Raw genomic sequence first — 20,379 nt, forward strand, 5'->3', positions numbered from 1 at the left:
TTTATAATGTATCATTCTATTTCGTTATATTATTGTCGTGTTTGAGTCTCTTAATTAGAGCATGTAAATATGGTTTAATGAAATATGCGAGAAAGTAATAAAGTAAACGTAACGAAATATACCAACTCATGTTGTTCTCTATTAACCACTAATCAAGAATTTAGAACGTAACATATTCACTATTCACTGTTTTCAGAGCTTTTGCCTTGTATATTAATGATAAATTAATGTAATATCTTAATTAATCTGTAAAAGAAATTTACACCATCACACACTTTGTTATTCTCCCCTACCTTTTAGTATTTTTTTTTTTAAAACATGGAAAACTTGTGAAGTAACTAGACCAAGATCACATAAAGCATCACTTCACTTCATGACCGAATTGTTCTCGAAGCTGAAAACTTATACATGTTTCTATTCTATAAATATAGATGAAATCCACATATCTAAAAGTTAATTAAAAACACACAATAAGAAATAATAATATATCAGCTTATTAGAATGGTATTTCTTAAGTTCCTTGCAGCTATTCTCGTTGTCATGTTTCTGGCCACCGGACCTACGGTTCGAGCCCAACAATGCAGCGACCAGCTGAGCAATGTGCAAGTGTGTGCGCCACTGCTTCTGCCCGGTGCAGTCAGTCCGGCCCCAAACTCAAATTGCTGTACTGCCCTCCAAGCAACCAACAAAGACTGTATCTGCAACGCTCTTCGAGCAGCCACCACACTTACCTCTCTTTGTAACCTCCCCTCTTTTGATTGTGGTAAGATGATTCATCGATTGAACCTTTTTCATTAGATTTTTTTATTTATTTATTTTAAATTCCATCTAAACATATTTGAATGAAATAATAGATTAGTAAATTGATTAGTTAGTCTATATAGTCTTTTTTTGTTGTTTGTCCTTGTAATATCTGTGGACTATTGTTTTGTGAACTGTGTAGGTATAAGTGCTTAGTCCAGCAACGGTCAGTTCCGAGGATTTGGGGAGTTTGGTCTGCAAAAGACAAGACGAATAAAAATAAAGAATAATGAGAAATACACTATTTGAAGTTTGATGTTTTGTTTTTGAATTTGGTCTGTTGATCGGTTGGTTCAATACTTATGACAGATCTATTAATATATCCTTTTCACCATTATTACGGAATATTTTCTATAATTGGCATCATTATAAGTCTTGCTTTTATTACAGGCGTGTTAGTTTTACATATGCAACTTCAGGCATACCTCAATTCAAATTTCAAAAGTAAAAAAAAACTACCAATAGATTCAGAACTAATTATTCACATCCACAAAGTTAAAAATGTTGGTTTGATGCAACCAAAACCAAACGAGAGAACAGGTTTGGAGTGGACCAAACCCATAGAACCATTGACTTTAATTGACTTTGGGTCAAAATATGTCCCTATTGTAACAACGCGTGTGAGCGAGCTTAAAGGTCCGTGTTACACACTCACTTAAGCTTTGGTTTGGATTGGACCGGACCGGACTCATTTGACTTGAATTAACGCGTGTAACCAACGCGCATGACCTAAGGTCACTCGATATAATGCAACACTCGCTTTGGCTTCTCCATTCCCATTTGTCTTTTTATACTTAAAACAAAACTAAAAAAAAAATAACCACAGCCGTTGAAACTTCCGAGAAAAGTTTTCAGTTCAGGCAATGAAGTGAAGTGAGAATGGGTTTTTTCGGAAGACTATTTGGGAGCAAGAAGCAAGAAAAATCATCATCATCGAACAGACGAAGATGGAGCTTCGCTACTACTAAATCCTCACATCCGGCGAATGATTCGTCTTCTCATCCAAGCAAAAGACGTGGGGATGATGACAGCTTAGACGGCGATAAGCATGCGATAGCCGTCGCGGCTGCTACAGCTGCGGTGGCTGAAGCAGCACTAGCTGCTGCTCGTGCGGCGGCGGAAGTCGTGAGACTCACCAATGGTGGTAGAAACTCGTCCGCAACTCAAACATGTCGGAGTAATCGCCGGTGGACTCAAGATTATAGAGCGGCGTTGAAGATTCAATCCGCTTTTCGTGGCTACTTGGTTAGTTAATTTACTTACTTCTTTAAAATTTAATCTTTAAATTCAACTTTTTAATCTTTAATTCTGTTTTTGGTTCAAAAAACAAATTTTATTGAGCCAAGTGTGGTAATAGCTTAGCTGTCTGATGTTGATTTTTTTACTTAACCCCAAACTGAAATATTTATTGAAAAAATAGAAACAATGAGTATAATTTGTATTTTTTGTATTGGTCCCCGGAATAAGACTATGAGAAAGGAGACAAATGAATGAATAAATGAAACCAAGAAAACTTGTTACAAACCGATATGATTCTCTACCGACACTATTTAATGGTCTCTATATACACAAATTCTCTCTGTTTGGTCCCAGAAAATATGCATATATATCATCATCTCAAACCAAAATCTTACCTAACTTGGTTTAGCTTTAGGGCTTATTTTTCTATACTAGTGCGAAAATTCTGAATTTTAAGAATCAATTGTTACATGTGTAATAATAAGAAGGGGTCAAGTTGTTTCCTTTTTCCTTTTTTAACCCCTTTTTTAGTATAGTTTCTGAAAAGTCCTAAATATGTATTTTACTGCAAAAGTGAAACTACAGATGGGTTTTAAAGCTTTGTTGAGCTTTAAAGTTGCAACCATTATTATTAATTATTATTTTTTTCTTTCTATAAATTATTAGTTGATAGGTTTGTAGTTGATTCTCTACTTGCTTCGGATATATAAACAAATTAGGTTTGATATTAGTTGGGAAACTATGTATAATGTTACTTTGTAGGTTGGATTAGGTGTGTAATAAAAAATGTTTTGTTAATTCAGGCGAGGAGGGCGTTGAGAGCACTGAAGGCGTTAGTGAAGCTTCAAGCATTAGTGAAGGGACACATAGTAAGGAAACAAACGGCTGATATGCTGCGTCGGATGCAAACACTGGTTCGGCTCCAAGCTCGAGCTCGAGCGTCCCGTTCTTCACACGTCTCTGATTCATTCCACTCGTCAACATCAATGGTCCCATCATCTTCCCCACAATCTTTACACGCACGACGCCTTTCAGAGGCTGAATACAGCAAAGTCATTGCCATGGACCACTACCGTTCACCGATGGGTTCGAGCAGGTTATTAGACCAATGGAGGACAGATGAAACTCTATGGAATGCACCACAGTACAATGAAGATGATGACAAGATTCTAGAAGTCGACACTTGGAAGCCTCACGTGAGGGAGTCACCAAGGAAAAAAGGATCTCTTATGGCTCCAACAAGTGTGGAGAGCAGTCCACAATTAAGGTCTAGAACAGGAAGCAGCAGTGGTGGTTCAAGGAGAAAAACTCCCTTCACACCTAGGAGAAGCGAGTACGAGTACTACTCTGGGTATCACCCTAACTACATGGCTAACACTGAGTCTTACAGAGCAAAAGTCCGGTCACAAAGCGCACCAAGACAGAGGCTACAAGAGTTAACTTCAGAGAGTGGCTACAAGAGGTCTATACAGGGACAGTACTATTACTACACAGCAGCTGCAGAGCGATCTTTTGATCAGCGTTCGGATAACGGGATCTCGGGTTACAGAGGAGTTTCTGATGGGTTAGATCGAAACCAAAGTGAGAAATCGAAGATGTATACTTCGTTTTTCAGTTCTAATCCTCTTTACTTTCAATAGTCGAAAGGATGAAAAAGTATTGAGTGGGAATGTGTAAAACTTAGATTTGGACACACGAGTACAGTACAGACAGACAGTGATCAATCTGTGTTTTGTAATTTCATTTGACTAGATCCAACGGTACAGAACTCGTAACAACAAAGCTATAGGGTCCACACTTGTCTGATACTATTAAAAAACTTCAATAATTTGAAGTGATGTCAAGTCAAGACGTGGGAATCACCACTTAAAGCAATGAGATTGATTGATAATAACCCTTCCTATTAAACAAACTATTTTCCCCTCTCTTTTGTTTTTCGGTAAAAAAGCTTCACAAAGTCACACACACATAAGAATGAAATTGATAAACGTTGAACCTATATGTGCATTTTACAAAGTAAAAACATGTTGCTTTTACTTATCAGATATCATCACAACTCCATCTTGAAGTGGGAACACAGCGCAGATAACGGCACCAATGGCAGTGATCATTGCCGTTTTCTCCTCGGAATAGCATCATCAGCGTCACCACGAACCTGCACAAAACCCCCCCCACAACATTTTGTATAACATTGAACAATTTGGGATCTTACATTGAAATGACAGAGTGAATGCAGCAAAGTTTACCAAGCAATCAATAAAGCGAGAGATAGGAGCCACAGTAAGTATTGGTAAGGCTTGTACTTGTATCTCAGAGGTGTTCCTCGTGGCATATGCTCTCTTGCTAACCACTTGAACTGAGGACGAGCCAACAGAATGAAACCGAGGAGAAACCCCGTTATAAACCCACCCACATGTGCAAAATTATCAACATGAGGCAGAATCCCAATTGCCAAGTTTATCAATATGACAAACACAAGCGTCAGGAGTGCAGCAATCTACACCCAAATAAAACCAAAACCAAAGTCAATTAACCTTGTTTGTTCAGATCATGAACCAACATGATGGATTGTTATGAATCTTTTTACCTTGTTGGAGTAGATAGTCCAGTTGGTGAAAAGTTCAGAAAGCATTGAGCCAAGGAGGCCAAAAAGAGCACCAGAAGCTCCAACAGAGATACTGTTTCTGATAAACAACGAAGACAGTATACTCCCTCCAATTCCTGATAACACGTATATAACTCCTATTCTAACTGCAAGCAAAGTTTCAGAACCAAAGATTCAAGATTCCTAACAACAACAGAAGTAACATAAACTTGAACCAAGATCAATCAAGAGAATACATACCGAAACCAAACTGCTGCTCGAGGCGAATACCAATGAAAACAAGGCTTAGCATATTAGCAGCAAGATGAATAACACCGGCGTGTAACCATATACATGTAAGTAGACGCCAACCTTCCTTCTTCTCCACAACTTTGCTCCACTCAAGTGCTCCTAACTTCTCCAATCTTCATGTATATATATATATATATATCAATCAAAAACATAATCAATAAAAGTTCTAATCCAGTCCCCTTAAATCAATGATTCCTCCTAGGATGACATAGTAACCGACAGAAACAGAACAGAAAAAAACGTAATAGACCAAACCCTAAAATTGGGATGAAAGAAAGAAAGAAACGTACGTGTGAGAAGAAGGACCAAAGAGAGGATTACTCCGAAGAGGCTCGAAGGAGAGTCTTCCAAGAAAATCAGCGACACAGTGGCCACGTAGACGGTGAGACTCGAAATGCTTAGGACAGTTATTAACGAACATAGCAACAACGAAGAGCACGACGTTAGCAGCGATGAACACCGGGACAAGCCACGAGGTCCACTGCGAGGACAACGCGTTGTCACCAAATTCAGCAGACGAGGAAGATAACGCTACAGGCATAGGCGGTAGTCCGATTCGATTCCGATCACCACCGCCTCTGCTTCCGATCCCTCTATCCTTCGCCGCCGACATTCTGTTCTCCAGATCATCATCTCCGACAGCCATTATTATTAGTTCTCTCTTCTCTCTGTAATTTTGTTTTTTTTTGTTTTTTTGATTAGAAGGGGCGGTAAGGTTAAGGAAGAAAGAAGAGTTAAAATAAAATAAAATAAAATAAAATAAAAAAACTTTATTATTGAGAGAGTGGGTTTTCTATTAGCTAATTAAATAATTACACGTGTTAATGGGTAATACGTTATACGTCATACCCGTTTCTTTGTGGTACGTGTGCACAATGTATCGTAACTGATCTAACGTGCGCTGGATTCCCCCCAAATTGCCTTTTTTCACGCTAATGGTGTGATGTCTGACATCTTTATTAATATGAGTTTGAAACTGGATTTGCTTACCAATTGCAGTTATAGACCATACATTGCTTGTTGGCGTGACATTTGAAAAGAGACCATACAAAGGATTTTGATCCAAAGGAATCTACGAGGTTTAGGCTCATAACCTTTTAATAATTCAAAAAAAAAAAAAAAAAAAACTGTTGAAAACAATATTAAGGACACAAATCAAGAACTTATACATTACAATGATGATGTTCAAATAACTATTTAGCGCCTAAAGTCTTTGTTTCACCAGTTTTAGTCCAGAGCCAGCTCTACCTGTTGCACATGAGTAGAATTCCTCCAAAGTTAGGGAATATAACCATACCAGTTATGTGTAGCTTATGATGATGGGATAAGTGTTTTTTTTTTTTTTTTGCGTGTAAACCAAGTGATTTCAATTAGAAGGGGGTCTAAACCGGACTCGGTACATGAGTTTTAAGAGATTGCTTAGCTAACGCATCAGCATCTCAGTTACAATTTCGAGCAACGAAAGAAAACCTAATTTGCTTGAAAGAAGCGGATAGATTGAGGATATCAAAAATTATCCCATGGAGCTCCTTAGGCGGAATCTCTGATTGTATGGCTTCGATTAATTGTTTACAATCTGAAGCTACATAAATGTTTTGGAAACCTAGGTTGTGGGCGTCTTGTAGGGCTTGGATCATGGTTGTAGCTTCTGCGATTAGCGGTGATCGGATCCACTGAGAAGTAGTTGGATCCTTTGCAGTGTTTTTGGATGAGAGCTATCATTTGGAAGACGTGTAATGGACACAAAGCCGGATGACCTTCTTCCATGAGCTTCCAAACTCTATTGCTAGATTCGTCTTGCCTTTCTGTCTAATACATATATAGATGGTTACAAATGCATTCCCAATAATCAATCATATTATATGTCTTAGTACATTAACTATTATATATTAACATAAGAAATATACTTATTAAATTAATCCCCTATATAATAAAACGGAAATACACAAACTTTTTTTTTTTAGATTATATAATATGAGTTATAAAATTAATTATTTGATATTTGATAGGTTATATGGATTGTAACCATTAATTAAATCTCGATTTAAGATCTTTTTAAAAATGATATCGAAAGAATATCATCAAATCTCTAAAGAATATTTAATTAACCATATATAGGTAACAAAATCTCAAAACTTAATCACTCTTCCGCGGATTAAGAGTAATTTCCGTCACCAAAAGAGGATTGGAAAATCATTGATAAATTTTCAGTCACCAAGGTGCTAGAGCACATGTTGGTTTTAATCACTACATTTTTAACCGTGTACAAGCACGGGTACGGTTATAGACAACCACATATTGTCCAAATAACATTTTTAAATAATCACGTAAATTATATTTTATATAAAAAGTACAATAGAAATAAAATGAATTTCAATCCGTGCTCTAGCATAGGTTCTAATCTAGTTATTATTATTACATCGCTTATATATATTTAAGATTAAAATAATTATTAAATACAAAAACACTTTTTTGATAAGGAATCCAGGGTCACCATAAATATTGATGAACATTTGTCTTTGTTTAGTCTAAAAAATATGAATCTCGTGAAGGTATCATTTGATAAAGATAAAAAGAAATATATTTTACTAATTTTGTAACCGTTCAAACTTAATGTGTATTAGTTTTATCTTATATATACACACATGTAATGGTTTCAGTGAAAACTCCGTCCCTCAGAAACAAACTGAGAATTCAGATCTACAAATTCATCTTCTGAGGAGTTCTGCAAAATCATCAAGGTATATACAAGTTTTGATAATCTTTGACTAAAATTTCATATATTTTCAATTAGGTTTTCTGATTGTTACAAACAATTTTTACTCAACTATTATGATCCACTGATTAGATATTTGCCATGTTAGGCAAAATCAAATAATGAATTTCATGCATTACGCTTTTATCTTGGCAACTATAGATGCTTCGTATGGCACAACAATATTTTTTGCACATGTTCCGGGAAGTTTTTGGGTTAAAACAATTAATATGGATTATTTTTCTATAATCGTTTCAGAAAATTTTCAATCATTCACAAACTAGCTGAATGTTTAGAGATATACAAATTCTTCATCTGAGAAGTTTTGTGAAAAATCATCAAGCTGTATAAAATTTATTAAATCGTTGACTATGGGTTCAAGTATTTTCAATTTAGGTTTTATGATTGCGAAATTAAATTTTTAACCAACAATTGTGATCCAATGATTATTAACTTGACATATTAAACAATATTAGTTATTCAATTTCTTCAATTATGCTTCCATCTTGGCTACTATAGATACTTAAAAATGGTATAACAATATGATGTTTACATTTTTTAGAATTTTGTTGGTTGTAAGAAAGAATTAAAGTAAAACTTGTTGTTTGACTAATATATACTTGTTGTTTGACTAATTTATTCTCTTCTTCTGACTATAATAGATTCAAAGGTTAAACATGTATCAACATCGTCAAACGAGGATTTTTCTACAGCGACAAAACGAGTTGCTGAGAACAGAAAATGAAGCTATGGTTCATGCATTGTCCACTCCATATACATCTAGTTGCATATCTTGTAGTGGACCCATCGTTTCAACCGAAGAAAATGAGCTGTGGTTGGAGAATGCTCTTCTTCGGTCAGAGATTGATACACTGACTTGTTTTATAAGGAAATTAAATTCATTCATAAACCTATATCCTCTGGTTGGTGTATCTTTGACGAAATGGCATTACGCAGTGGTGGCTATGACGTCACTTTCGCTTAAAGAAGTTGTTTCTCTTGCGAGGCAAGGAAATCCAATGTGGGCATGCAACGACAGACTCAATCTTGAAGAGTACTACTCTAATTTTTTTCCTTGGTATGCCAGAAACGCACCTGGGTTTGTACATGAGGCCTCAAGAGCTTATGCAATGGTCCCCTTTGATGCTTCATTGCTTGTGGAAAATCTTACGAATCATGTAAGTGTGACAAGCTATATATATATAAAAAATCATCTTAATAATATACAATTTTCCTTTTATTTATTAGTATATTGTTTGTATAATTTAGGTAAGTTGGCAAAAAATCTTCCCATCAATCATTGCAGATGTGTCTTTGGAATCACATAACCGAGTCTTTCAAATGGTACAAAACATTTACTTATTTTTTTTTTTTGTTAATTTCAGGAATTTACAATGAATGATCTTTTTAATCTTTATAATTGTAGATTAATGTGAATTTTATGCAACAAATCTCTCCATTAATTCAAACTCGGAATGTGAAACTTCTTCGGCGTTCAATGCGTATAGAAAACAATACATGGGTTATCGTAGATATCTCTATGTATTTTAGCTCATATGCACGACATTCACGTCCCAATTTTATGAGATTTCCTTCTGGATATCTTGTCGAGCATATAGCCAACGGTATCTCCAAGGTATATTCAGTTTCAATCGAGTTTAGTTATATATATATGTGATGGTAGCTATAATTTGATTCAATTATCATATGTAGGTAACTGTTCTCGACCACTGGGTTTATCAAGAAGAAGAAGAAGTACTCATAAACAATTTCAGTTCCAATTCAAGATTTGGTGCACATAGATGGCTTACCGCTCTTCAAAGGCATTGCTACAACACTTGGTCTATTTCGATTTCTTCAATCGGTCACCAAATTCAAAGTAGTAAAACAATTTTTTTTTTTCTTTTTTTTTTTTTTCTGCTCAATTGTTTTAGTTTGGTTTCATACTAACCATGTGTTTACTGGTGGACCTTGTGTAGTATCTGGCCCAATCTGTCATACCAACTTGCTTAACCTATCTACATGGATGGTTTTCATATTTTGTACCGGAGTTTGCGGGACAACAAGACAAAAGTGGAAGCGCCTCGATACAATTGGATTTTCGGTTAATAACATAAGAATGTTCACCAGGGAAAGTCGAGACATGAGTGGGATCCCTTGGGGTTTTGTTAGCGCTACTGGTATGGCTAGAATGCAAGTTACCCAAGAAATCCTTTTTAGATTGATTAACCGTGCAAAAAAACAAGATATATGGGAACATTTAGCATCTGTTAAAGATATGAAAGAATTAATTCGTATCAAAAGATGTCCTAATCCAGGGAATGAAGTTTCTGTTTTCTGCATTGAGGTACGTAGCTAATTCATATTATTTAATTATATTGTTTGGACTTTAAGATTTTTTAATTATTTAATTATATTGCAGTGCAATGGTCCTAAAGAATGGTATTTGATTCAAGAAACATACTATGAAGCATTTGGAGCAATGATCATCTGCGCTTGCATAGAAGCACCATGTTTTACAGCTATAATAAACGGTGAAGATTTGTCCGGCGTCGAAATTTTGCCGTTCGGATTCACGATAATACCAAATGGATTACGAGAAAGTTTCTTGTCGGTTGCATGTCAGGTAAAGATCAATCAAACCGTTCTCACAGATTCAGATAAGCTGGTGGAGTTTATGAGGAATACGATTGATGATACTCTTGAAAATGTCCAAAATATTCGTTCCGTCAACCCCTAAAGTTTTATAGGCTTCTAAAGTTCCTTCTTGTTGTTGTTGTTTATTTGAACTTTGTTTCTATGAACCGTATTTTACCTACCTTTAATAAATAACAAATAAATGGTGGTCATGGATTTTATCTTACAGTTTGATATATTTTCATATGTTGTTAATTGGATCCAGATGGTAACAATATCCTAGATCATATTAAACAGTCTTTATATGACACCAATTTAATACCTAGCTTCATATTTCTTCTTTATATGGTTGTTTAAGAAGAACAAAGTAAACCTTTATGATTTAATCCCAAAACAAAATAAAAAAAAATGAAGAAAAGCCAAACATGACGAAGATGAATCACAAAGACGCCACGTGAGATGAGTGGGACAAGTGAAAGTGGAGATTTAGGGGTAAAGTGGTAAATACAGTTTATGTTTCGCCTGCATCTTCCTATGTCTTTCTTTTTGTCTCCATACAGACAAAACTAGAGAGAGAGAGAAAGAGAGAGAGAGTTCGCGTGCTGTTTCAGTATTCATTCAATAAATCTAAATTATAAAAATCCCAGATTCTTTCTTCTCTGTATCTTTCCACGACGGTTGACCTAATTTAATCGTCACATCCAATTGAAATTTTGAGGTTTTGATTCACATCTGTTGAAAAGAAGATAGATAGGTAGAGATAGAGAAAGAGAAAGAGAGAGAGAGAGAGAGAGAGAGAGAGAGAGAGAGAGAGAGAGAGAGAGAGAGAGAGAGAGAGAGAGAGTCAAAAACAAATGGGGAATTCATTTGGGTGTTCGGCGTCCGGCGAGAGATTGGTGTCGGCGGCGAGAGATGGGGATGTCGTGGAGGCGAAGATGCTTCTTGATTGTAACCCTTGTCTCGCCAAGTATTCTACTTTCGGTGGTCTCAATTCTCCTTTGCATTTCGCTGCTGCCAAAGGCCATAACGAGGTTCCCTTTCTTTTTCATCAGTTCTTTTAATGGCTTCTTTAGTTGTTTTTTTTGATGTAAAGTTTTCGTTTTTATCTATTGTGATGTTTAGATCGTCGGGCTGTTACTCGAGAATGGAGCTGATGTGAATTCCAGAAATTATTGCGGCCAGGTATTCGAGATTCAGCCTAGATGTTATTGGATTTTGTAATTGTTGAGCTGATTCATGGATTCAAGTTCGATTCTTTCGATTAGAATTTGATTTAAGGATTTGCATCACTTAGTGAGATGTGAAATCTTTGGCTATGTTTTGAGTCCTACACTGAATCCTCTAGAAGCTAGAACTATGCTAAGTTGGTTACTAATTCTGTTTCAGACGGCATTGATGCAAGCTTGTAGATACGGACATTGGGAAGTTGTGCAAACTCTTCTGCTTTTCCGATGCAATGTGAGTTGTTTTTTTACTCACTAGCGATTTGTTGTCTCTTAATGTCGTCTTATAAGATCTTTCGTTTGTCAAGGTTACTAGAGCTGATTATTTAGCTGGAAGAACAGCGCTTCATTTCGCTGCTGTCAATGGTCATGCCAGATGTATTAGACTTGTCGTGGCTGACTTTGTACCTAGTGATAAATTTAACTCTCTTCCTGAGACTGGTGTGGTGGCCACTGCGAAAAGCAAATCCGAGCAAAGGTTTTTTGTTTTTTGAATCGATCTTGTTTTGATTGATTGTATAGTTAGCTCCAACGATAATAGTTTGTTTTATGGTGCAGCGCATTGTCTAAATTTGTTAATAAGGCAGCTGATGGTGGAATTACAGCTCTTCACATGGCTGCTTTGAATGGATTATTTGACTGTGTGCAGCTTTTGCTTGATCTTGAAGCCAATGTTTCCGCTGTGACTTTTCATTATGGAACATCTATGGATATGATTGGTCTCACCTCTCTATCCGCTACACTATTTTCCTGACTAAAGGATTATTTTTATAATGCTCCCAAGATGACAATCTTGGTCTTAAACTCTTAATTGCTGTTTCAGGAGCAGGAAGCACTCCGTTGCACTATGCCGCTTGTGGTGGGAATCTGAAATGTTGTCAGGTAAGAACAATGCTACTAAGTTTATTCCTTTTTGCTTTGCTATTTTTGGATTCAAAGAGTTGTGAGAATGTCCATTTTCTTTGTTTCTCGATAGATTCTTCTTGCAAGAGGTGCAAGAAAGATGACATTGAATTGCAACGGGTAAGTTATTCCATCACAATCTTCTAATGTTCTGTTTCATGTTATTTGACGTTGTGAGGATGAAAACTTTTCTTTTCAAAAAAATGTTTGTAGGTGGCTACCTATTGACATAGCACGTATGTGGAGTCGTCATTGGTTAGAACCGTTACTTTCGCCAATTTCGGATGTCGTCATTCCAACGTTTCCTCATTCTAACTACTTATCATTGCCCCTTTTGAGTATACTCAACATCGCAAGGTAATGAAAGAAACCAACATCTGAGCTTTTTAGGAAAAAATTCTGTCCTCAAATATGACTCAGGTGATTTCTCTTTTTGTTGACTATTTACTTGCAGAGAGTTCGGGTTGCAGTCTGCAACCATCGCAGATGAGGTCGATATATGTGCAGTTTGCCTTGAAAGAACATGCACAGTTGCTGCTGAAGGTTCGGTTTATACTTTTTTGTCATTACACTTTTAGAGATGTTTATTAATCTAAAGAGTTTGTGGTTTTTGTGTTTCAGGTTGTGTCCATCAGCTATGTGTGAGATGTGCGTTATACCTTTGCTCTTCGAGCAATGTTCCCTCGGTGACAGTTGACCCGCCGGGTTCAATCCCTTGCCCTCTTTGTAGACATGGGATTGTGTCGTTTAAACGGCTCCCAAGCTCCCAAACCAGGGAAATGAAGTTACCAATCTCACTCGGGTTCTGTGCACCGTGTATGCTTCACACGGGAGACACAACAGATCAATCATCACCAACATGCCCAACAACAGAACAGCGTAGCAGTAAGACCAGGGCAGCCTCGGTTTCATCTGATATGTTCTGTCCTGTAACGTGTAGCCCATTCCCTTCAGTGAACATTCCAATGTGCACCTGCAATGAAGGAACATGTCCAAACTTTGAGACACATGGAACAGAGAGACATAGCGAAGAACACGAAGAATCTTCTCCTTCAAGAACAGCAAGTGAGCAGGAGAAGATAGAAGAAGGGCAAAGGCTTGGGAAGACAACAACTTGTTCAAGCATGTTCTGGGGAAGAAGAAGCTGCAGCAGAGAGAACCAATGCAACTCCGAGATCAATGCTTGACTGACTTGATCACATAAACATTATTTCTATGTACAGAGAGAGAGAGAGAGAGAGAGAGAGAGAGAGAGAGAGAGGAGAGAGAGAACCTATGTCTCCCATCATTTCTTACTTTTTAAAATGGGATGAGCCACACAGAGTCTTCTTCTTTTAGGTTTGTTTTGATTATTGGTGAGTTATTAAATTATGGTGGAAAGATTTGTAATTATCACCATAATAGTGGGGTCAGTTTGCAAAAATCTTTGTATTTTTATCATTGGAACCATCTGTTGTTGAAGTATAATTTTCAACCCAAGAAAAAGAAAGTCAAACAAAACTATAGAAAGAGTAATTCTGATAATGATTACAAACAAAGCTTCTCTATAGCTGTTCTTACTTCTTGTTGTATGAGAACAAATCTGACCACACAAGTCCACCGTCCACGTCCGTTTCTCCTCTGCTAAAATAACTTAAATACTCATATTACTTTTGTCATTTCTTAAAACAAATTGAGAAAAAAAGAAAGAAGAAAAAAGTTCAAATGAAAACGAAAGTATCACTCAATTTAATCGGACCAAAAGTGGTTTGGTTTCAGTGACGCGCCCATTTCAAGAACATTCCCAAATTCGGCTTTGCTACTTGGAAATCTTTCATTATCTGTTGCAGAGCTCGTCTCCACGAGTTTAATTTCAATTACATTTTAAAAATTATTTTATTAACTTATTGTATTATGTCATGATGTATATATAATTCTATAGAGCAGCTGCACTTTTTTGTTTCTGACCATGTGGTCTGTTGTGTTGAAGCCGTAGTAATAAATCAACTGCAAGTTATGTGTAACTCAGTGGTCCACTAACCCCATATTCAACCATTTTCACTTAATTAGTATAAGTTTGTTTTAATGTCCTTCTAAAAAGTATTTTGACAATCAAAACATACAAATAAATTTTAATTATAGTAATCTAATCAGGTAAACTAGGTAAGTATTGATTTGTATAATGTGTTTAGAAAATGGAAACAGATCCCAAAGAGAAAAAAGCTAATACATTCCGAAAAGGGAAAGAAGACATGTGGGAACTCTCTGCTACTCTTTCTTCTTCCCCCCCCCCCCCCCCCCCCCTTTGTATATTCTTTTGGACCACCATTTTTTTAATTTTCGTAATTCTAACCTCCCTTTTCATAAGAAAAAAAAAAACAAATTAACATGTAAGTAAAAAAAAAAAAAAAAACATGCATTTTTTGTGAGTAAGAACGTTGACTGTCCAAAATTTCTTCTCTTTTGCAATGTAAACAAGGAGAAAAGAAACCAGTGAATAATGTTAAAATAAATCAATACTTATTTATTAATTGTACTATACTACTATCAAGTAACTGCAACAATTTCCCAAATATTTTTAAAAAAAGAAACCTAAAATTATTAGCTGTGTAATTGAAGCCTCTTCATATTAATTGAAGCCTCTTCATATTACTACTATCACATTAATTGACCAGCCAAAAAACACAGTTTTCAAAAATTACAAATTTAACCACAAAACTTTCGACTATTTACAGAAAAGCCCGTCAGCTTTAATCTGGTACACACAGTGGTTGGGATAGTCAGCAGATTCGAGCCGTACTCTCTCCTCAAGTCTGACCCATCCATGCCTTCTTTCATCAATCTCTCCTTCTCTAACAATTCACGCAAACAAAAAAAAAAATTGAAAAATACTAATAACAACTGTAGTAGTATGAAAAAGTAAAAAAAATTAAAATTAAAATTAAATTTGCCGTTACGAACTTTAAAAACAAATGGTCTTACGTCACGTGAGCTTCGTGCTTCTCTCTCTCTCTCTCTCTCTTCATCTTCTTCTTCAATCTTTCATCTTCATCTTTATCGCGCCTAAACAAAAAAAAAACCCTTCCTTTTCTCTTTAATGGCGTGATTTATCTTCTCCTCCCCCCCTCCCCTCTTGTAAAAATCGAGTCTTTTTCTCTCCAAACAGTCTCTTTTAAACCTCTGTTTTTTTTCATTCCTTCTATAAACCATGGCGATTCTTCCCGCCTTGTTCCTGTTTCTCTTCATCTCTGTTTCGGGTTCCGCCATTGTTGATCTAAACTCAGAAACAACTTCTCTAATCTCCTTCAAACTCTCACTCGAAAACCCATCTCGTCTTTCTTCATGGAACGTTTCGTCTTCCTCTCACTGTGATTGGGAAGGCGTCACGTGTTTGTTCGGACGAGTCTACTCTCTCTCTCTGCCTTCAATGTCTCTCAAAGGCCATCTCTTTCCTCCTCTCTTCTCCTCCCTCCCGTCTCTCTCCGTCCTCGACTTGTCGGGAAACTCACTCTCCGGCCAGATTCCGAAGGAGATTTCGAGTTTGAAGAATCTTAAATCGCTCTCTCTAGCTAAAAACCACTTCTCCGGGAAGATTCCGTCTGAAATCGGTGAAATGAAACAGCTTCAAACCCTAGACCTCTCTGGAAACTCACTCACGGGACTCCTCCCGAGTCAACTCAGCGAGTTACCTCACCTCCTTTACCTTGACCTAAGTGACAACCACTTCTCAGGTTCGCTTTCTCCTTCCTTCTTCCTTGGCTTCCCTGCTCTGTCTTCACTCGACGTCTCCAACAACTCACTCTCCGGCAAAATCCCACCAGAGATTGGGAAATTGGGTAACCTCTCTGATCTTTACATGGGACTCAACTCGTTTTCCGGTTTAATCCCTCCGGAGATAGGTAACATCTCGTTGCTGAAGAACTTTGTTGCTCCTTCATGCTTCTTCAAAGGGCCGTTACCAAACGAGATATCGAAGCTGAAACACTTGGCAAAGCTTGACCTTTCTTACAACCCACTCAAGTCTTCAATCCCTAAATCATTCGGAGAGTTGCAGAATCTGAGTATACTGAATCTTGTCTCCGCTGAGCTTAACGGAATGATCCCACCAGAGCTTGGTAATTGTAAAAGCCTCAAGACACTGATGCTTTCTTTCAACTCTCTCTCTGGTTCTTTGCCATTTGAGCTTTCAGAGATACCTCTGTTGACGTTTTCTGCTGAAAGGAATCAGCTTTCGGGTGTATTGCCTTCTTGGATTGGTAAATGGAAGGAACTGGACTCACTTCTCTTGGCTAACAATCGGTTTACAGGACATATCCCTCGTGAGATTGAAGATTGTCCAATGTTAAAGCATCTCAGTTTAGCTAGCAACTTGTTAACTGGTTTGATTCCTAGGGAGATTTGTGGTTCAGGTTCGTTGGAGGAGATTGATCTCTCTGGGAACTTTCTTTCAGGAACTATTGAGGAGGTCTTCGTTGGATGTTCTTCTCTTATTGAGTTGGTTCTCACCAATAACAAGATCAATGGCTCTATTCCTGAGGATCTTTCCAAGCTTCCACTGATGGCACTTGACTTGGATTCCAACAACTTCACAGGAGAAATCCCAAAGAGTCTCTGGACATCAACGGACTTGATGGAGTTCTCAGCGTCTTATAACCGTCTACAAGGTTATTTGCCTGCAGAGATTGGCAATGCAGCTTCACTGACACGGCTGGTTCTCAGTGATAATGAGTTACAAGGTGAAATCCCAAGAGAGATTGGAAAGCTTACATCTTTGTCTGTACTGAATCTGAATTCAAACAAGCTTCAAGGGAAGATACCAAACGAGCTTGGTGACTGTACTTCTTTGACTACATTGGATCTTGGCAACAACAATCTTCAAGGACAGATTCCAGACAGAATTACTGGTCTTGCTCAGCTTCAATGCCTGGTTCTCTCTTACAACAATCTCTCAGGGTCGATTCCATCAAAACCGTCTTCTTATTTCCATCAGACTGACATGCCTGATCTGAGCTTTTTTCAGCACCATGGGGTATTTGATCTCTCCTTCAACCGATTGACTGGTCCTATACCAGAAGAGCTTGGTGACTGTGTGGTAGTGGTGGAGATTTTACTGAGCAACAACCATCTCTCAGGAGTAATCCCAGCTTCACTCTCTCGTTTGACCAACCTTACAATTCTGGATGTATCTGGAAATGCCCTTACTGGCTCCATTCCAGAGGAGATGGGCCACTCTCCTAAGTTGCAGGGACTGAACTTGGCGAATAATCAGCTCAATGGCCATATACCAGAAAGCTTTGGCCTTTTAGGTAGCTTGGTGAAGCTAAACTTGACCAAGAACCAGCTGGATGGATCGGTTCCTGCTTCTCTTGGGAACTTGAAAGAGGTTACACACATGGACTTGAGTATTAACAAGCTAAGTGGTGAGCTTCCATCAGCACTGTCTCAGATGCTCAAACTTGTAGGCCTTTACATTGAACAGAACAGGTTCACTGGAGAAATCCCTTCAGATCTTGGTAACCTTACGCAGCTTGAGTACTTTGATGCTTCTGAGAACTGGTTATCTGGAGAGATACCAACAAAGATCTGTGGATTGCCTAATCTGGTGTTCTTGAATCTAGCCAAGAATAATCTGGGAGGAGAGGTGCCGAGAGATGGTGTTTGCCAGGATTCTTCCAAGGCATTGCTTTCAGGGAACAAAGAGTTGTGTGGCAGAGTGATTGGATCAGATTGCAAGATCGATGGAACTAAGTTGATGAGTGCTTGGGGACTTACAGGGATCATTCTTGGGGGTATGATCATCATCTCTGTGTTTGTTTTCTCTCTGTGCAAGTGGGTTATGACAAAGAGAGTGAAGCATAGAGATGATCCAGAGGGAATGGAGGAAACCAGGTTAAAAGGTTTTGTTGATCAAAATCTCTATTTCTTAAGTGGAAGCAGATCAAGAGAGCCATTAAGCATCAATGTGGCCATGTTCGAGCAGCCACTTCTGAAGGTGAGTCTAGGAGATATTGTGGAGGGAACAGATCACTTCTGTAAGAAGAACATAATAGGAGACGGTGGTTTTGGGACAGTTTACAAAGCTTGTTTACCCGGTGGGAAAACAGTAGCGGTCAAGAAGCTAAGCGAAGCCAAGACTCAGGGAAACCGTGAATTCATGGCAGAAATGGAGACCCTAGGGAAAGTGAAGCATCCGAATCTTGTGTCTTTGCTTGGATACTGCTCCTTCAGTGAAGAGAAGCTTCTTGTGTATGAGTACATGGTAAATGGGAGCTTGGACCACTGGTTAAGGAACCAAACTGGGATACTAGAGGTACTAGACTGGTCCAAACGTCTCAAAATCGCTGTTGGAGCGGCAAGAGGGTTAGCTTTCTTACACCATGGCTTTATCCCTCATATCATACACAGGGATATCAAAGCAAGCAATATTCTGTTGGACGGTGACTTTGAACCTAAGGTTGCAGATTTTGGGTTAGCTAGATTGATCAGTGCGTGTGAGACACACGTGAGCACAGTGATCGCGGGGACGTTTGGGTATATCCCACCGGAATATGGGCAGAGCGCAAGAGCCACAACCAAAGGAGACGTGTACAGTTTCGGGGTGATTTTGTTGGAGCTGGTCACAGGGAAAGAGCCTACTGGTCCAGACTTTAAAGAGAGTGAAGGAGGGAACTTGGTTGGTTGGGTGATTCAGAAGATAAACAAAGGGAAAGCGGTGGATGTTCTAGATTCTCTGGTTGTGTCTGTGGCTGTGAGACACTCAATGCTTCGACTGCTTCAGATTGCTGTGCTCTGTCTTGCAGAAACGCCAGCTAATCGCCCAACCATGCTTGATGTGTTGAAGGCCCTCAAGGAGATATAGAGCTGTAACCCTAAACCTTGTTGTTGTTTCATGTGTTTCGTGTTGTTTAAGTCACTGCCAGTGCTAACCAAAAAAAGTGAGTGTAGGGTTTGTAATGTTAATGTAATTCTGAATATCAGAAAACCAGACTTTTTTTTTTCAATTCCTTATTAGTGACAAAACACTCAAACTGACAGAATTGCCCTATTGCGTTCAAAATTACATGGTCGAGAATTTTTTTTTTTTTTTTTAAATCAAATTGTAAGAGGGAAAAATTGAAGGGGTTGGATTGTAGCTGTTTGATGTCAAGTCAATATCAAGAAACACAGTATGGTCAGTAAAAAATAATTATTGAAAAAAAATCTTTAGTCCAAACTTCTGGCTTTGTATTTTTACAGTCACTCCCACTTCTTTTATTCTCACTAGTCCAAAACTTCTGACTACATACAGATATCTCCACAACTTGCTCAGTTTCACTGTTTTGTTTGTTCTGTCACCACGTTCATGTAATGTAATTAATTATATAAGATAAAGGATCCTAAAACAGAAGGTTTTGTTGAAAAAATATACAATTGTTAGACCATTTTGATATTGCAAAGTGCTAACTAGCCGATCAGTTGGTTACGGTTCCTCTTCTACAGTTCACCACGTAACAGTCTAACAGAGTTCTATTAGTGTTAAATTAACTTTCTTGTCTATTAAAAATTGGTGAAAGGGTTTGTTTTCTGCAATTAACTACAAAAGACATAATAGTAAAATAGGTCAGTGGCGGAGCGAGAAAAATTATTTATGGGTGTCATTATATTTTTTTTTTCAAAAGAAAAGGTTATATTAAAACAATGTTACTACAAAAGTTCATTATAAATATAAATTCTAAGCTCACTCATACTTTAAAAACATTCTAAATATAAGATGGAAGAGGAAGAATCCAAGTTTTTAAGAAATTATGTTTTTGCCGTTTAATGATTTAATCAATCTATAGTTATGTTTAACCGTACAAATATATAATCGATTAGAAATTTGTTAAAGCTAAGCCCAACAGTTTGTCAAAAAAGTCCAATGTTCATATGTTAATGTCTTAAAATTATAGAAAAAACCTTAATAGAAA

The 20,379-nt window shown here is 37.5% G+C and overlaps 6 protein-coding genes across 7 annotated transcripts; 5 read left to right on the forward strand and 1 right to left on the reverse strand.

Moving 5' to 3' along the window:
* The first annotated feature begins 457 nt into the window (after positions 1-457).
* Positions 458-1,138, forward strand: LOC109131331 (tapetum-specific protein A9-like). Its single transcript, XM_019242178.2, has 2 exons — positions 458-763; positions 944-1,138. Exons 1-2 carry the CDS (start codon positions 502-504, stop codon positions 955-957), a joined length of 276 nt encoding a protein of 91 aa, XP_019097723.1. The 5' UTR covers positions 458-501; the 3' UTR covers positions 958-1,138.
* A 327-nt stretch (positions 1,139-1,465) lies between these two features.
* On the forward strand, positions 1,466-3,822 carry LOC104768927 (protein IQ-DOMAIN 24-like). Its single transcript, XM_010493026.3, has 2 exons — positions 1,466-2,046; positions 2,844-3,822. Exons 1-2 carry the CDS (start codon positions 1,681-1,683, stop codon positions 3,678-3,680), a joined length of 1,203 nt encoding a protein of 400 aa, XP_010491328.1. The 5' UTR covers positions 1,466-1,680; the 3' UTR covers positions 3,681-3,822.
* A 77-nt stretch (positions 3,823-3,899) lies between these two features.
* Positions 3,900-5,691, reverse strand: LOC104768928 (RHOMBOID-like protein 3). Its single transcript, XM_010493027.2, has 5 exons — positions 5,227-5,691; positions 4,886-5,049; positions 4,628-4,791; positions 4,287-4,537; positions 3,900-4,195 (listed from the first exon to the last, which is right to left on the reverse strand). The coding sequence occupies exons 1-5, from the start codon at positions 5,580-5,582 to the stop codon at positions 4,081-4,083; spliced, it is 1,050 nt and encodes a 349-aa protein (XP_010491329.1). The 5' UTR covers positions 5,583-5,691; the 3' UTR covers positions 3,900-4,080.
* A 1,749-nt stretch (positions 5,692-7,440) lies between these two features.
* On the forward strand, positions 7,441-10,554 carry LOC104768929 (homeobox-leucine zipper protein HDG1-like). The gene is made up of 7 exons (XM_010493028.3): positions 7,441-7,677; positions 8,354-8,869; positions 8,961-9,035; positions 9,118-9,327; positions 9,405-9,570; positions 9,671-10,038; positions 10,114-10,554. The coding sequence occupies exons 2-7, from the start codon at positions 8,369-8,371 to the stop codon at positions 10,429-10,431; spliced, it is 1,638 nt and encodes a 545-aa protein (XP_010491330.2). The 5' UTR covers positions 7,441-7,677; positions 8,354-8,368; the 3' UTR covers positions 10,432-10,554.
* A 287-nt stretch (positions 10,555-10,841) lies between these two features.
* Positions 10,842-13,943, forward strand: LOC104768930 (E3 ubiquitin-protein ligase XBAT33). 2 transcript variants are annotated; one of them, XM_087505582.1, is made up of 11 exons: positions 11,006-11,082; positions 11,113-11,359; positions 11,451-11,510; positions 11,715-11,786; positions 11,860-12,029; positions 12,110-12,270; positions 12,375-12,433; positions 12,528-12,574; positions 12,668-12,811; positions 12,909-12,997; positions 13,076-13,943. In XM_087505582.1, exons 2-11 carry the CDS (start codon positions 11,183-11,185, stop codon positions 13,639-13,641), a joined length of 1,545 nt encoding a protein of 514 aa, XP_087361708.1. In that variant the 5' UTR covers positions 11,006-11,082; positions 11,113-11,182; the 3' UTR covers positions 13,642-13,943. The 2 variants fall into 2 exon arrangements, with proteins under 2 accessions (XP_010491331.2, XP_087361708.1); XM_010493029.3 differs by having other exon boundaries at positions 10,842-11,359.
* A 1,483-nt stretch (positions 13,944-15,426) lies between these two features.
* Positions 15,427-19,434, forward strand: LOC104768931 (leucine-rich repeat receptor protein kinase EMS1-like). The gene has a single exon (XM_087505581.1). It carries the CDS (start codon positions 15,642-15,644, stop codon positions 19,290-19,292), a length of 3,651 nt encoding a protein of 1,216 aa, XP_087361707.1. The 5' UTR covers positions 15,427-15,641; the 3' UTR covers positions 19,293-19,434.
* Positions 19,435-20,379: the final 945 nt, after the last annotated feature.

The sequence above is a fragment of the Camelina sativa genome, chromosome 20, assembly GCF_030686135.1.
Source record: "Camelina sativa cultivar CO46 ecotype springtype chromosome 20, ASM3068613v1".
NCBI lineage: Eukaryota > Viridiplantae > Streptophyta > Magnoliopsida > Brassicales > Brassicaceae > Camelina > Camelina sativa.

Coding starts and splice junctions, on each gene's coding strand:
- LOC109131331 (XM_019242178.2), top strand. CDS start 502: ATGGTATTTCTTAAGTTCCTTGCAGCTATTCTCGTTGTCATGTTTCTG.
- LOC104768927 (XM_010493026.3), top strand. CDS start 1,681: ATGGGTTTTTTCGGAAGACTATTTGGGAGCAAGAAGCAAGAAAAATCA. Junction 2,047..2,843: donor CCGCTTTTCGTGGCTACTTG/GTTAGTTAATTT, acceptor TTGTTAATTCAG/GCGAGGAGGGCGTTGAGAGC.
- LOC104768928 (XM_010493027.2), bottom strand. CDS start 5,582: ATGGCTGTCGGAGATGATGATCTGGAGAACAGAATGTCGGCGGCGAAG. Junction 4,792..4,885: donor CGAGCAGCAGTTTGGTTTCG/GTATGTATTCTC, acceptor CTTTGCTTGCAG/TTAGAATAGGAGTTATATAC. Junction 4,196..4,286: donor CTCGCTTTATTGATTGCTTG/GTAAACTTTGCT, acceptor GGTTTTGTGCAG/GTTCGTGGTGACGCTGATGA.
- LOC104768929 (XM_010493028.3), top strand. CDS start 8,369: ATGTATCAACATCGTCAAACGAGGATTTTTCTACAGCGACAAAACGAG. Junction 9,036..9,117: donor ATAACCGAGTCTTTCAAATG/GTACAAAACATT, acceptor TTATAATTGTAG/ATTAATGTGAATTTTATGCA. Junction 9,571..9,670: donor AATCGGTCACCAAATTCAAA/GTAGTAAAACAA, acceptor GACCTTGTGTAG/TATCTGGCCCAATCTGTCAT.
- LOC104768930 (XM_010493029.3), top strand. CDS start 11,183: ATGGGGAATTCATTTGGGTGTTCGGCGTCCGGCGAGAGATTGGTGTCG. Junction 11,787..11,859: donor TTCTGCTTTTCCGATGCAAT/GTGAGTTGTTTT, acceptor TCGTTTGTCAAG/GTTACTAGAGCTGATTATTT. Junction 12,030..12,109: donor AAAAGCAAATCCGAGCAAAG/GTTTTTTGTTTT, acceptor TTTATGGTGCAG/CGCATTGTCTAAATTTGTTA.
- LOC104768931 (XM_087505581.1), top strand. CDS start 15,642: ATGGCGATTCTTCCCGCCTTGTTCCTGTTTCTCTTCATCTCTGTTTCG.